The sequence below is a fragment of the Lytechinus variegatus genome, chromosome 1, assembly GCF_018143015.1.
Source record: "Lytechinus variegatus isolate NC3 chromosome 1, Lvar_3.0, whole genome shotgun sequence".
In the NCBI taxonomy this organism is placed as follows: Eukaryota; Metazoa; Echinodermata; class Echinoidea; order Temnopleuroida; family Toxopneustidae; genus Lytechinus; species Lytechinus variegatus.
Window position 1 is genome coordinate 6,619,622 of NC_054740.1, and position 15,552 is coordinate 6,635,173.

A 15,552-nucleotide genomic window follows, 5' to 3' on the forward strand; every position below is an offset into this window, starting at 1 on the left:
ATCGATATATAGAAAACTCTTTCTCTCTTCATTTACTTATCATCTTGTATTTGATATATTCTTCTTTCTTTTTCTTGTGACAGGCTACAGCACTTGATAAGGACAGTAAGTACTTCCAAGGGCGTCGCCCCAGGGAAGGAGCCGAGGGAGCAGAGGATATACCCCTACAAGATGAACTTGCTTTCTAGACACCCATCGACCACACCCTTTATTCCACCAACTCTCAGTGTAAACACTACCAGTGAGTTATCCTCTCTTCAGGCACTCGACTATTTGAGGAAGGATGTAGAGTATCAACAAGGAATGTCAATGAGTGAGGTTAAACTCATGAGAGTTTTGTAGTAAAATGTTGAAGGTTTTTATTGGTGTTTTGGCAGTGTTCACACACATCAGTTTGATTCATTCTTTCAACACCAATATCAACACTTGATTTATTTTATGTGAATTTGCACACTGGTGTTTGGACACTTGTATTAGACTCTTGTTGGATACTGGTGTCGATACAAGTGTTAAACATTAGTGTCAGACACTCGTGATAGGCACTTGTATGCTTTTTAATCACTGGCATAGGACACTGGTGCTAAAAACTGGTGTTTTTGCGCAATATTTGCACAATCAGCCCGACACTGAAATGGACATGAGCCTGTGATTAGCATTGGGTCTACATGATGTTGAGCTGTCAATAACATGATAAGTATCATTTTATGATTTTTCATTCATTTGGGGAACAGAATTTAAAGTCTTATGTCGAGTGTTGAAGATTCTGTTTGGGAAGTACCTGCTCCACCAGTCCCATATAAGTTCCATCACATACAGCTCTCATCAATATCATATTAGCTATGTGAACCCACATTCTATGTTTGAGGTAGATTCAGAGATCTGATCCAAAATTTCAGCAATGATATTTTGGTGTTTTTGTTGGTCAATTGGATGAGAATATTGAGTAAAGGATGAAGATGAGAAATTATATCCACAAGTAATATTAAAGTTATAATAAGGCATTGTGAGAATCTTACAATCAATATCATGTCTCTTTTAGGTCCAAAAATCAATTGCTTATATTCCAAAATATGCAACCTTGCAGTTGATTGTTAGTGTGCTTCTCGCAACAAAAGCTATAGGTTTATTTTTTATCACCAAAATTGACCCATCAATGGTTATATTGCATTTTATATATGCAATTGAATGGAATGAGTTTCTTGCAGTATCCCATCGTCTTTTGGTGCTTTATGAGTGACAGCATGTTAAGGGTTTGTACTACACATCATGTTTGTGTAACATAAATTATTTAAGTAATTGAATTTCATAAATGTTGCAGAAGTTGAAATAATAAGTACTATTAATTAGACATTTGATAAATCTATGAGCACATTCTTTCACAAAGTACTTTGAAATATATTTTTAAATTATTAAAAATGTTCTAATAATTAAAAATTTACAAAGCATTCCAATAAAAATGTTTGCATATTTTTAATGCCAGAGGGTACTATTTAAAACACCTATCAGTACTTGCTATTTTTTTTAAAGATATTTTCCTTGTTCTTTAAATTTCACCTTTATATAATCATGACATTATGTTTGCTTACAATTCAAAACTGAGCTTTCAATCCATAATAGCAAGATCAATGAAGAATCTCATTTTATTTTATAACATTTAAGCTCTGATTGAATATAATTATATCACCTCAATCAGCACATACATTTACCTCAAAAGATATTTTGCCACAATGACAATCCACATGACTTAGTTTTAATGTTAAATAATGAATATTGCTGTCGGAATTTTTTCTTTTCTTTAATTCTCACAGGACACCAGATTCATAAAGATTTTGGTTTTCAATGCCCTTGTATTCATGCAATGTTTACATTCAATTAGTTGAATCTGGGATATATGACATGCAGATATGTTAACTCTAGATTCATCTCTTGTTCAATCTTTTGCCAATTTTTTTTTTAAAAGAAATATATTGATAATCATGTTCTCTGACAATGAGTTTCTGAAAAGGCAATCATAGTAATTAATGACACCATTAGATAGCATTGATATTGATGTATCAAATATATTAATAAAAAGAGACATTTTTTTTGGGGGGGGTTGTTTTATTTTGTTTAGGGTGTCTTGATCAAAAAGTCTTGCTGGCAAATTCTTGACAAATCAGGAAAGCATCCGTCAATCCACCTTATATTCTCTAAGCACATATTATGACATTACTTTATATTGTACTATAAAGTTATAGGCAAATAGATGTACCAGGGAAGTGATACCTATTTGCTTTGAGTTGGTGTACAAAAATACACATTGACTTGTTGTTAACTAGAAGATGAACAGTGTTCTAGCAGGAAAACGAAAACTGGATCTTATCAAATATATATTCAAGGAGTGTTAACATGTTCCATTATTGTTGCCTCCATCATCACACATCTGTTGTAATTAATGATCATAATCACAATCAAAAGTGGAACTCGTCACGATTATCATCATCAGCTACATCGTCGTCATCTTCATACTATTATTATAGAAATTACCATCATTATCATTAGCATGATTAATATGTAATCATTTCTGTAGCCAGTGTTTCTATCATAATTCTTACATACTTTCAACGTCAATCATATTCATCCATTCATCATCATCATCCCATCTTTCCTCTTATTCTCATCTTCTTTCCATTCCCTTGAGGCCAGGCCAGAGATTCTCTGTTGGCCTCAAACTATTGTGGATTTCTGGGCATTCAGAATTATCAGAGACAAAACATATTGCCATTCTAGGTGTGTCATGTTAGTACAGAAAAGTATATGTATGTGCATTATCAAATTTACAAACCTTAAATTGGTTTACATCTTATGGCAAGGTTGCATGGTTATTGCTTAAATCCTCAATTGTAGAATACTCTGTTGGATGCCTTTTAAATCCTAACTAGGCCAATGTCCCCCAACAAGCTTAATGTTTTTAAAGTGCTTTTCTTTCAAACTGTATATTAATGGTATCATTTATTATAAAAACATCTTCTAATGAAGAAAATCATACGAAGATTTGAAGTTATACCAAAAAGTGAAATGCTTTTGATTATCTGCCTGTTTTTTTTGCTTGTTTTTGTTAGTTTTGAAATTAGCGGAATTTGGTGGCAGAAGAAAGTAAGGAATTTTTGGGAAAGCCTACAAGGCATAGGCCTATGAGACAGCTTTCCCCGTTATATCATATTGGTTATTTGGAAAGGCGTTTTTAAAAGGATTCTGTTACACAATCATGCAAAATTTGAAAATAACGGGATGAAAAAAGCTCATTAAATTCATTGACCTTTATATAATTGTTTATGACATGTTTTGTACTAAAGCACTTGAATCCGCCAATGCTCTTTTTGATGAGACACCCAGTAGTAACCCACCCTAATAATAGTACTCAATATGGAATTCAGTTATCACAAAGAGCTTTAAGTACTATTCAGTTCTGTTTTGTGATTTGTTTTATCTAGTTTACCATCAAACATGTTGAAGACTGAAGCAGATGTTATACTTCCATTCAAACCAAATAATGATTTTGAGTCTGCTTTAGCATGCAATGTGCAACTTCTAAGCTTGGCTCCACTGAAGTCACTCTGTCTATAGATCATGATAAACAAAGTCTTGAATGTAGATGCAAACTTTCTTACCTTGAAATTATTTATATATCTTGAATTATCCATCACCTAGTATTGCTGCTACTCTGAGATGTGCTATATCCTTGAGAACATTTACTAATCATGTTTGTACTAAGTGTTTCTAAAATACTTGAAGCATTGTTGTATGGCCGTAACACATGGTACTTTTTCTATTATTTATTCATTGTTTTTCCCTGTTCTTTTTTAATATCTTTTTTATGAAACACAAGCAATCAATTATATGTCTTTTTTAAAGTCAGAAGTTTATTGTTGTTTCTTGCTCATATGGAATCTCATAAATTTGACTGTATATATTCTCTATTGACAATCATCTTTTTTTCATACAACTAATCATTCTGCAAGACTTTATTTGCAGTTGGCTTCTTGCAATTAGCAAGTGTATATTTACAATGTAGCTACAACTTTCTTCAATTCTAACTACTGCAAACTTTCATCATTTTATCTCAATTTCTCAAGTGAGCTGTTGGATATTCATTGATGAATTCATGTATTGAAGCTAATATCTGTTAAATCTATATACAGTTGAGTGACACTTTCTCTTTATTTTGCCCTATGCAAGTCATACATACTTATTTATTTTCTTGCCGGTTTCATCATTGTAGATAATTGTTTCATGATAGTGTACATAGATAGAAATATCACATGCATAGGCATATGCGTGTGAGTAAATGTGTGTGTGTAACAGAAATGCAAATTCCATCTATGGAATTGAAATTTCATAGAATAAAAATCAGTGAATTGTATTCATGTATTGCCATAGAATAGATTTTCTTTGAATTCTCCACAGAATTCAAACTTTATCATGTATTGTGTTGAATACAGTCTTAGCACATATGACTTTGTGTCAATATAATGCTAGAAGTATTTGTGTTCATGTGCAGGAGAGTGAGGTTCAGTTCATCCTTGTTAAAGTTGCCCAATACTTGTAGGTACTTACAGACCTATCTTCTGTACATACAATAATCTATGACCATTCTTGACAAAGCAAGATGTCAACTATTTATGCTGTAGGTTAATTCTGCTATTTTACAATACTGTATATATGATTTAAGAAAACCATAAATTTACTGTTCATCTCTCTTTCAGACAAGATAAAATGATTTAATTTCTACTGAGATATGTCTCTTACCTACAAAATACTGTAAGACATGGTGGTTACACATAGATATAGGTCAGTTTTAGTCTAAGAAATACAATGACTACTATGTTCATTGCAATGAACATCTTATAGTGTAAATCAGACTGCATGTCTGTACACATGCATGTCTGTACACAACTTACGCTGAGAAAATTTCTGTTCTGACCAAAAATACTGATCAAATTTGGTAAGCAGAATTATTCCCTGACACCTCATTTTAAGTTAATTATCTATGTGTCTGCTGTTTGAACTTTTGAATCATGAATGATAACTAAAATGGTATCATCAAACCAACACTTTGATTCAATTGCAATTACCAATGTAAATTAAAACATCGTTGTAATTTTCTTAATCATCTTGATGATTTAATATTCATGTATTTATGATGTAACATTTGATGTAATTATTGATGTTGTTCTTGTTGCAAAGCCAACCTTGTAGATACATGCTTAGTCACTGAGACTTGCATTTCTCTGAACAAAACTTGTATTTAAAATAAAATCGTTGTTTATGGATGAATGTAATTTGTGGCTAAAGTGAATCTTGTACATACATCGAAAAATACTGAAAGCAATGAATGTTAATAGACAGAGATTTGATAAAGGTAACATATAATTTCTTGTGTTCTAACAAAGAGGTGCAGCTTGAATATTGAGTACTTATTTAATGAATACTATTGTAAAGATCATCCTTCAATTTGAAAATATTTTTCAACCATCACCCAGAATTGGATTGCAATGTGTTATTGAACAATTCTCATTAGAGAGTATTTGTCAATTATTGTAATAAAAAATCAACTTGCATTTTAGTTTACAGATTAGTGAAAATTTGTCATATGATATCATACATTAATAATGATAATATGTACTTATATTGAGCGGAATGCTCCATGTACAGTCTAGTGTGTAACAATGTGATCTTTGAAATTTTGTACAGATTATGTAAAAAGATAATCATGTGTCTTTGATGTCTACAAAATCTAAGAAATCCATTCAAAATTTTAATTTTCCTTCCATTTAGTGTATTGCTTTGTATATACTGCAGCAAATTATTTCAAAGATCTTGCTGGAAAACAAAAGCCAGGGTTAAATATTACAGTGCAATCTTATTTATATGGTTTGAGTTTAAAATGCATTGTAAATGTAATATATTTTCTGAAAAAGTTGCATCAATATTAATAACACAATGTTTTGTTTACCTTCTTAAATGGTGTATTGTGAGGCAAATTTAACTTTAACGCACTAAATAATGGAATGAAGAAAGCTCTAATTTCACTGCCATAAATGTAAGTAATTTGATGTTATATCAAAACAAAATGTCACAATGCTAGTAATTATATTTAAGGGAGGGAATGTGTACTTGTATGATATTGAAGTTTTGACAATTTTGAGCATAAGAACCAAATAATACTAACCTCTAATTAACTAATCATGTTCAGTTGTTGATTTTAATGAATTATTTTGTAAATTTCAAAGTTTGTTGAGCTTGATTTCCTTGTAATGTTGTCTTCCTTCCTATAGATTTGTATTTTTTGTTTTTTTATCTTTGAATGGTTGTTTTGATGCTCCTGCTTTTGGTTTTCATCTTATTACAAGCATAGTCAGGTTTTATGCGTGCTTTGTGGGGAAAAATGTTGCTTGCAACCCTAAAGCTTGCCAGAGGGTTGCCAAAACATATCAACAATGTAGAGGCTTGTATGTAGATTGGATACCAATAATTTTATTTAATTTTAACAGGTTAATGGATACTTGTATAAGCTTAGCAGCAAATTATGTGAGAACTCTCTAGGGTCTTACTTGATGTAGCCTGAAGTAATGTATATGGACAGGATAAAAGTATTATTTTCAATTGATCGTAAGTGACATGAATACCATTGTCAATAGTTCCTCACATGAAATATTCATATGATGAATATGAATAGCCAATAGTTCCTGGATGTATTCTTTGTAATTGATAATGAAACAGAATGTTGCAACTATCATTCTTATGCAATTTCCCAAGGTCAGTAGACCTGCATGTTATCTGTGTAATAAGCGAACATGAAAATCATGTACTGTCATCTCAGCATGGTTTATATGTAATGTACATATTAGGGTATTGTACTCTTTAATTAAGTTCATTTCTCAAAAATGAGATTTTGATCATAAATGTAAATTTGTCAGCATATGAATTATGAGCATTTAATGATTAACAAGAATTATTGGAAGCACTGTTGTCATACAATTTTATTCAAAATGCAGCGATTAACATTATTTTGATACATATCATTTTTTATGTATTCCTACACTGCACTGAGTGATAGTGAAGCATCAAGTCAGGTTGACTATTTCTATATCACTATCATGATTTAATTGTGTTGTGTATTCTGTTTGAATTCTGCATTGGTGACACACAGATATGCATTTTAATTTTATTTTGCTATCTTTCAAATTTAGCCCCCTCAATGTCTGAAACAAAAAAAATTGTGGGGAATTTTTGTTTATTATTTCAGTACTTATTTATGTGAGTTTTTGTGTAAAAGATCAATTAGTACATGTGTCTTTAAGAATTTTTCTTTTTCATCTTGTTATCAAGTATTTTTCATACATCATTTGTTAATTTCAACAAAATGAATTAATTTCAAATCTTGCTGCTATAAATATCACATCGCTGATGATAATTTTGATCCTTCATAACTTTCATGCCCAAAATTCTTGAGAATGATAATTTTCCATGTATTCACTAAGTCTTGTGTAAGAAAAAAAGAAGAAGATGCTGCTGCTCTTTATTTCTCTCATGTGATTGGGAGAAGTTTACTATTCCTTTCTTTTATTTATTTGTGCAATAAATTGGCTGTGTATGTCTTGTGAAAAAAAACGTTTCTCTTTTATTAGTTCTGTCTGAATTAAGGAGATTTAAATAAACCCTGATTAGTTGTAGTTATAGTGACCAGCCAAAATCTGGTTTTCATTTGAATTCATTTGAGGATTGTTTTTTAAATCTCAAATGGTTTGAAATGATATATTTAAGCTTTAAATTCAGTCTTTGAGGTCTAAATCTAATTCCAGTGTTTGGCTAGTCACTAATCAAAGCCAATCTTAATAAATTTCAATCCATGAAATTTAGAATGCACTCTTTGTATTAATGATGATTTACACCTCAACTTTTTCAAAGCATTTTTTATTAAAGTATTCAAATGAAACCCATTTATACCTTTTTTCAAAGAAAGGGTTTTTTTAAGGAAAGTTTACCAGAGCCTTGATCAACACATCAACAAATATCCATCTTTAATCTGGTGGGTGTTTCATAAAGCTGTTCATAAGTTAAGAGCGACTGGTGATCCTTTCTTGTGGTAAATGGTATTAGCGATGGTCACCAGTCGTTCTTAAAGTCGCTCTTAACTTACAAACAGCTTTATGAAACGACCCCCAGTTGAGAGAAGATGAACATAATACTGCATTAATCATTATGTCCTTATTCCTTAATAAAATATTTCTGATCAGGAGGTTGAACTTGAAGGTATAGGCTTGTTTTGTTAATAGACAATTGTAACATGAGATGAATCACAGGAATATAATGCAAGCAAGTGATAAAACAAAATTATGTCATATGCCAGTCACCATCTTAACTACACTAGTTGAATAAAAATATTTTCCATGTTACCCATTAAATAAAAAAATCCTGCATGAGGTCAATCTAGGCCGCACCTAGATTTGATTTGACTTATATATTTCACAAGTACAAACAACAATATGAAAACAATATCAGAAAACTCATGAGAATACAAATCAGACAAGGCATAACAATTAATTCAAATTAAAGAAAATAGCGATTTGGAATTAAAGACAATTTAAAATAGTGAAATATGAGGGAACCTGCATAAAAAAAAGGAAAGCTTGTTAAGTCTGCAGGATCCAGAAAAAAATATCAGTCTTAATGAGTAGGAGAGGACAGGTAAGTAAATTGATTATAATAAAGTAATGCCAAAATGTGACAATTGCGGATATGAAAGGAATACAAAAAAAATAAAACAAGAGTCTGCCACTCTATGACTATTATTTATTACTCAGCCAGAGCTGAGTAATGCGCCGCTCGCTGACTTTACTTTCAAGTCTTGGGCATCTTTTAATTTGAGACCAGACTCCCAGGTACGTGGTTCCGAAATTACGCAACGTTTTGTACGTGCATTTCATGTCAGACCATAGAGTTACATAAACAATAGATTACAACGGCGCGTGTCAATTTTCGGACCGGTCGACGACTGAGATGTCAAATATCTTTATAAACGCTATCCTCATCAAGACATCATTAGTATATTTCAGTTCACCAATACTCACTGACGCACGTATACAGAGGTGAGAGGGGGGGGGGTCCAGGAGGGTATCCAATTTTCGCAAATAGGAGGGGCACAAAAAATCACAATTTTGTCCCAGTCGGCAGCTACATGTTTATTTTTGTTGGATTTTACGTTGTATGTAATTACCTTAATTTTATATTTTTTTTACTTTCAAATTATTCCTCTCCTTTCACTTTTTATCTCCCTTTTGGGGTTGCATGCAATAGGGGGCTCAAGTCAGGCGCGGATCCAGGATTTCGTAGGGAGGGGGCCCAAATTCGACCTGATTTTGGCGCCCCTGTGTACTTTTCGGGAAAATGGCGGCCCCTCCCTCCCCCAGGCAATCATAAGTGCCTTAAAGGCATGTTAAATTATCTTATTTCATAGGCACATGAATCAGGGGCGGATCCAGTCTTCGCCAATAAAGGGGCCCGGAAATATTTTTTCAGCCATATTTTCCCCGATCGGCCGCTCGAAGCCTGTTTTTTTTCGTCAGTTTCTTTGAAGGAGGTAGTCCTATAAGTCACTTCTTAGCTTTATTCTTTAAATCAACATAAATGTATGATATCATAACTTAATTAATAATGCCTGCGCGAAGCGCGAGCAATTCTTTTTTTGAAATTGTATGTATTTTTTCCTAAAATTTGAACATTCTGAAAAAAGATGTGCCTGCAATACTGAGAACGCGAGTATAATTTTTTGATAAACGTTTTGAACTGATCGGAAAGGTAGGCCTACCAGTCCTGTTAAAGACTGCATACAGTTAGCCATGAAGACGTTATATATTTCAACAATCAAATAATGCGAGCGCGAAGCGCGAGCTGAAAAATTTTGACATTTCTACATAAAGAATGGAAAACTTTGATCAGTTTTTGTAATCATGAACAGGATAGCTATGAGTATAACTAAACAATAATTGATGCAAGCGCGAAGTGCGATCGGAAAAATTCACGCTAGATTTAGACCTAGAACGGGACACTCTATTCATGTTTCCTAAATCATGAATAAGATGATTAAGAGGGGATCTTCCTACATTAATAATGCGAGCGCAAAGGGCGAGCAGAAAGTGTTTATATACGTTTTGAACTGATCGAAAAGTGCCTATTATGGACTGCTTGCATTTAGACATGAAGACATTACATATTTCATCAATCAAATAATGAGAGCGCGAAGCGCGAGCTGAAAATTTTTGACATTTCTACATAAAGAATGGTAAAATTTAATCAGTTTTTGTAATCATGAACAGGATAGCTATACAGTATAACTAAACAATTGATGCGAGCGGAAAAGTTCTAGTTCTAGACCTAGAACGGGACACTCTATTCATGTTTCCTAAATCATGAAAAAGATGATTAAGAGGGGATCTTCCTAGTAATGAGAGCGCAAAGCGCGAGCAGAAAATGTTTATATACGTTTTGAACTGATCGAAAAGTGTCTTTTAAGGACTGCTTGCATTTAGCCATGAAGACATTACATTTTTCTTCAATTAAATAATGCGAGCGCGAAGCGCGAGCTGAAAATTTTTGACATTTCTACATAAAAAATGGAAAATTTTGATACAAATTACTTAATTACAGAAAAAAAAAACAATTCGAATCTGTACTGATTCCCAATATTTATCACACACAAATCCATTATTCAATAAACTAAAGACTCTAACAGTATTTGACATAAATACACTTCAAAGTTTACTTCTTATGTTTAAGTACGTAAATAACATGCTCAAATCTACCTTCATTCCACAATTTTTATTCTCTGAATACATCTATTCATTCATACCCTACCCGTAACTCTTCAAATTTCCATTTAATCAACCCCAAACTGCTTATTGCGCAGAGATCCATAAGACACCATGGTCCAGATTTTTGGAACTCTCTACCAGCAGAGTCTGTAAAACAATCTTCGTCTCTTCACTCGTTTAAGGCAAACGTTAAATCTATGTTATTTTCAGAATATTTGAAGTAAAAATTTTTGTGTCGTATCCTTTTCATCGTGAATTTATTCCCCCTTCGATTTAGTCATTACCAATATTTTCATCATGACCACCATCATCTCCATGGCCTTCATCATCATCATCATCATAATCATCATCATCATATCACCGTCACCCTCAGCTTTATCATCTTCATCATGTTCATCTTTACATTATGATATTGCATGAATTCATGTTTCGTATTTGAAAATATATGCCAATTCTGCTTTATAAATGTATTAATTCAATTACTATAAGTTTGGGATTGTCATTTTTTCAAGCAATCTGCTTAAGATGACAATCCTCCTGCAAATTGTGAATATCATATAGTTAATCATTTTTGTCTGGAATTATTTTTTTAGTACTCTTTATTTATGATTCATGCCAAAAATGCTAACATATGATGTTTATTATGTTGTGAAAAATGTATTATACGAAAGTATGGATGCAGAAGAAAACAATAAATCAAATCAAACAAGTGATGCGAGCGCGAAGTGCGAGCGGAATAATTCTAGATTTAGACCTAGAACGGGACACTCTATTCATGTTTCCTAAATCATGAAAAAGATGTTTGTACACGTTTTGAACTGATCGAAAAGTGCCTTTTAAAGACTGCTTGCATTTAGCTATGAAGACATTACATATTTCACAATCAAATAAATACGAGCGCGACGCGCGAGCTGAAAATTTTTAACATTTCTACATAAAGAATGGAAAACTTTAATCAGTTTTTGTAATCATGAACAAGATAGCTATATAACTATACAATTGATGCGAGCGCGTAGTGCGAGCGGAAAAATTCTAGATTTAGACCTAGAACGGGACATTCTATTCATGTTTCCTAAATCATGAAAAAGATGAGTAAGAGGGGATCTTCATGCATTAATAATGCGAGCGCAAAGCGCGGGCAGGAAATGTTTATATACGTTTTGAACTGATCGAAAAGTGCCTTTTAAGGACTGCTTGCATTTAGCCATGAAAACATTACATATTTCACAATCAAATTATGCGAGCGCGAAGCGCGAGCGTAAAAAATCGAGATTTCGACCTTGAACGGGATACTCTATTCGTGTTTTGTAAATCATGAAAGGGATGAGAAAAGGGGATCTTCCTACATTAATTTTGATATTGTGATCTGAAACTGGATAACTGAACGAAAATGCGCGCGTGTGTTTCAGATTAAGACCTAGAATCTAGGCATTCTAAACAATCTTTTATCATGAAAATAATAGCGAGCGCGAAGCGCGAGCTTAAAATATTTGATATTCCGATCTGATATTTCAAACACTTTGTAGGAAACTTGTAAGGTGGATATAAATCGCACATGATAAAGAGCTGATATGTTTCATTATTACTTTAATTTTGAGACATAGGACCTTGACTTAGGACATGTTATCATATGAATATGATGACTATATATCTTTATCTTCCTATTCATCTTGCTAAGCGCGAGATAAAACAAAAGTGACAATTTACATATTAAATTGATATCTTAGTATTAATGCATAAGGAGGGCGAGGAATCTGATGATATTATGGCCTGAACATTTCAAGCACCTTTTTATTCATAAATAGGATGCATCATTAATTAGTTGATATATTTTTAACCATTAATGCGAGCGCAAATCGCGAGCCGAAATTTTTGATAAACTGTCATGAAAAGGGGATTTTAAGTAGTTTGTTATACAATCAATATTGAGACATACATAACCCGCCAATCAAAAAGGCAAGCATAGCAGCGCTAGCTGCTGCGTTTTTACAATCAGACCTGAAAAGGGATATTTTGAAAACTTTATGGAATACATGAAAATAATAGGTACCTGATAAATCAAAATTCGCGAACGCGCATCGCAATTGGAAAATGTTAATATTCAGACCATAAAACTGACTTTTTAACCGAGCACTTTTTAAAAATCAATATGTAAATCACAAAAATTAATGAAAGTTCGATTTCCAAGGAGAAATATGTTTTGTATACTGACTCCCAAACTTGATATTTAAGCTCCGTGATGAACAAGATATGTGGATCACTTAAATGGCAATGCGAGCGCGAAGCGCAAGCGAAAATTTTATATAGTTACATAAAATATTTTTTCCAAGTCTTCCTCTCATCTTATTTTATTCATTCGTCTTCCTCCTTTTCTTTTTCTCTTTTCTTTTCCTTCCTTTTTCTTTCTTTCCTCCTTTTTCTGCTTTACCAATAGGGGGGTCCGGGCCCCTCGGGTCCCCACCTGGATCCGCCTATGCATGAAGAAGAGGCAATTGAATAATTGTTTTATAATGATGTGTTCATGAATAAATGTAATATCACTTTAAAATAATCAATGCGAGCGGGAAACTCGAGCGATTTCTATTTTAACCATTTGATGCTTTGAATTTCGTTTAACTTCTCATCAGAGTAGACCCTGTTAGAATTATGTGAGCGGGAGCCAGGCGCGGATCCAAGATTTCTAAGGGGGCCCTAATTTCAAGTCAAATTAATAATCGTGCCGAAATATGTACTCCCATTGCCAAATGGGTAATGTCTAGTTCAGTTACTTCTCACAGATACCTCTCTTGCATTGTAGGCATTCTTTGGTCTTGTGGGTGCTCCCATTATTTTTTTCTTTTCTACTTTTTGCTTCAGGGGTTGAAAAATCTTACGGGGATGACGCCCCTGTATCGCCGCGTATGAAAACTGGTTGTGCAATAACTAAATTGCATATTTTGCATGAAAGAAAATTAATATTTGATTTTGGGTAAGATATTCTTGAAAAAAGATATAAATTTACATGTTTTTTATTATATAGTTGAGGTAGATTCAGTAGTCAGCACTCAGCATTTACTAATTGGGAGTGCACTGCCTACTTAGATCTGTAAGTGTTTGGATGTATTATATAATCTTTTGTTATTCGCTTGAAATCCATTCAAAACTGTGAGTTGTCTTGTCAATCCTAATCAGCAAACATTGGCTCTTCCGCTCTTGCAACAATCATATAAAGTATCAAAAGGTTATGTATCTTATAATCTTGCTCAAATTTTATATACTCCAAATAGATTTTCAAAAGAAACAGAATGCGTGTAAACGGTGTATATAAAAAGAATATTAGATACTAAAGATAAATATACTGTAAAACTATACTTTATTGTCAGTGTCTTTATAAATATGAAAACAATGATCTTAAGTTCGAATCATTTTGGACGATAAGTTCTTATCTCTCTCTTTCATACAAAACTAGTGAAACATGAATTCCAAGGTCCCATGTATCTTGTATACATCAACTATTTCAAGATGTAACAATAAATGTAAATGATAGCAATGCAGTTTAGGCCTGAGTAAATCCACGTACTAGTTTTAGTGGAATTCGTTTATTAAAAATAAAACGTGATTTCCCACTGTAGGTTGGAAACGAAAAGGTGTCGTATCATCAACTGTATATAGCTGTCTTTTACGCATTACTACATGAAACAAAAAACGATATAAACCATAGAGTTATTTCAGTTATTTGAGTATTTGACGATTCGTCAAAAAATAAAAACCGCATCCCAAACTTTCACAATTACAATGAAAGTATCATTTATTCTTTTACATATTGCACACTAAGAAATAAAGGTTCAAAATTGAACCCCGAAAGGTTCATGCAAAATCGGCAGCACCCTGCGGGTTAAAAACTGCACCCCTTAATTTCAAATTGAACCCGCATGGTGCAAAAATGAACCCCAACCGCAGGGTTCAATTTTTGAACCCCAAATCAGGGGTTCAATTTTTGAACCCATAGGGTGCTGATTTTGCATCAACCTTTCGGGGTTCAATTCTGAACATTTATTTCTTAGTGTGTGCAAGTAAACTTCAAAATTTCTGTAAATAATATCTATCAATATATCCATCAGTGTTGTAGTCAAGGCTCAAACCTCCAAGGCCAAGGCTTTAATACCCAAGACCAAGGCTTCAATCCCTAAGGCCAAGGCCTAAAAACCTCAAGGCCAAGGCATTTCAAACTTTCAATATATGGAACAATGAGTCAACAACAAGGCGGCAGTTAGGCGCCCCTACATGTAGGTAGATCATCAATTTGTCCCCCCCCCCCTTCGAACATCATTTTGGCATCCCTTCGAACTAAATTTTCCTTCCCTAGTTCGAATATCATTTCGCCCCCCTAGCTCGAGTATCAATTTTGCGCCCCCCCCCCTAGTTTGAACATCAATTCGGCGCCCCCTAGTTTGAGTATCAATTTGGCACCCCTACCTCGAACATCGATTCGGCCCCCCTCCCTAGTTCGAGTATCAATTTGGCGCCCCCACTTTGAACATCATTTCGGCGCCCTCCTAGTTCGAATATCAGTTCGGCGCCCCTAGTTGAATATTAATTTGGCGCCCCTACATGTAGGGCGATCATCAATGTGCCCCCCCCCCACGTTCAAACATAAATTCGGCCCCTAGTTCGAACATCATTTTAGCATCCCTTCGAACTCAATTTGCCTTCCCTAGTT

The 15,552-nt window shown here is 33.5% G+C and overlaps 1 protein-coding gene across 2 annotated transcripts in view; it reads left to right on the forward strand.

Moving 5' to 3' along the window:
• LOC121415739 (serine/threonine-protein kinase DCLK1-like) overlaps positions 1 to 7,524 on the forward strand; it is a 46,861-nt gene extending 39,337 nt beyond the window's left edge. For both annotated transcript variants that reach the window (XM_041609176.1, XM_041609101.1), the window contains exon 14: positions 84 to 7,524. In XM_041609176.1, the coding sequence (XP_041465110.1) occupies positions 84 to 188 (105 nt within the window). In that variant the 3' untranslated portion in view covers positions 189 to 7,524. The remainder of the gene's footprint in view (positions 1 to 83) is intronic.
• The last annotated feature ends 8,028 nt before the right edge of the window (positions 7,525 to 15,552 follow it).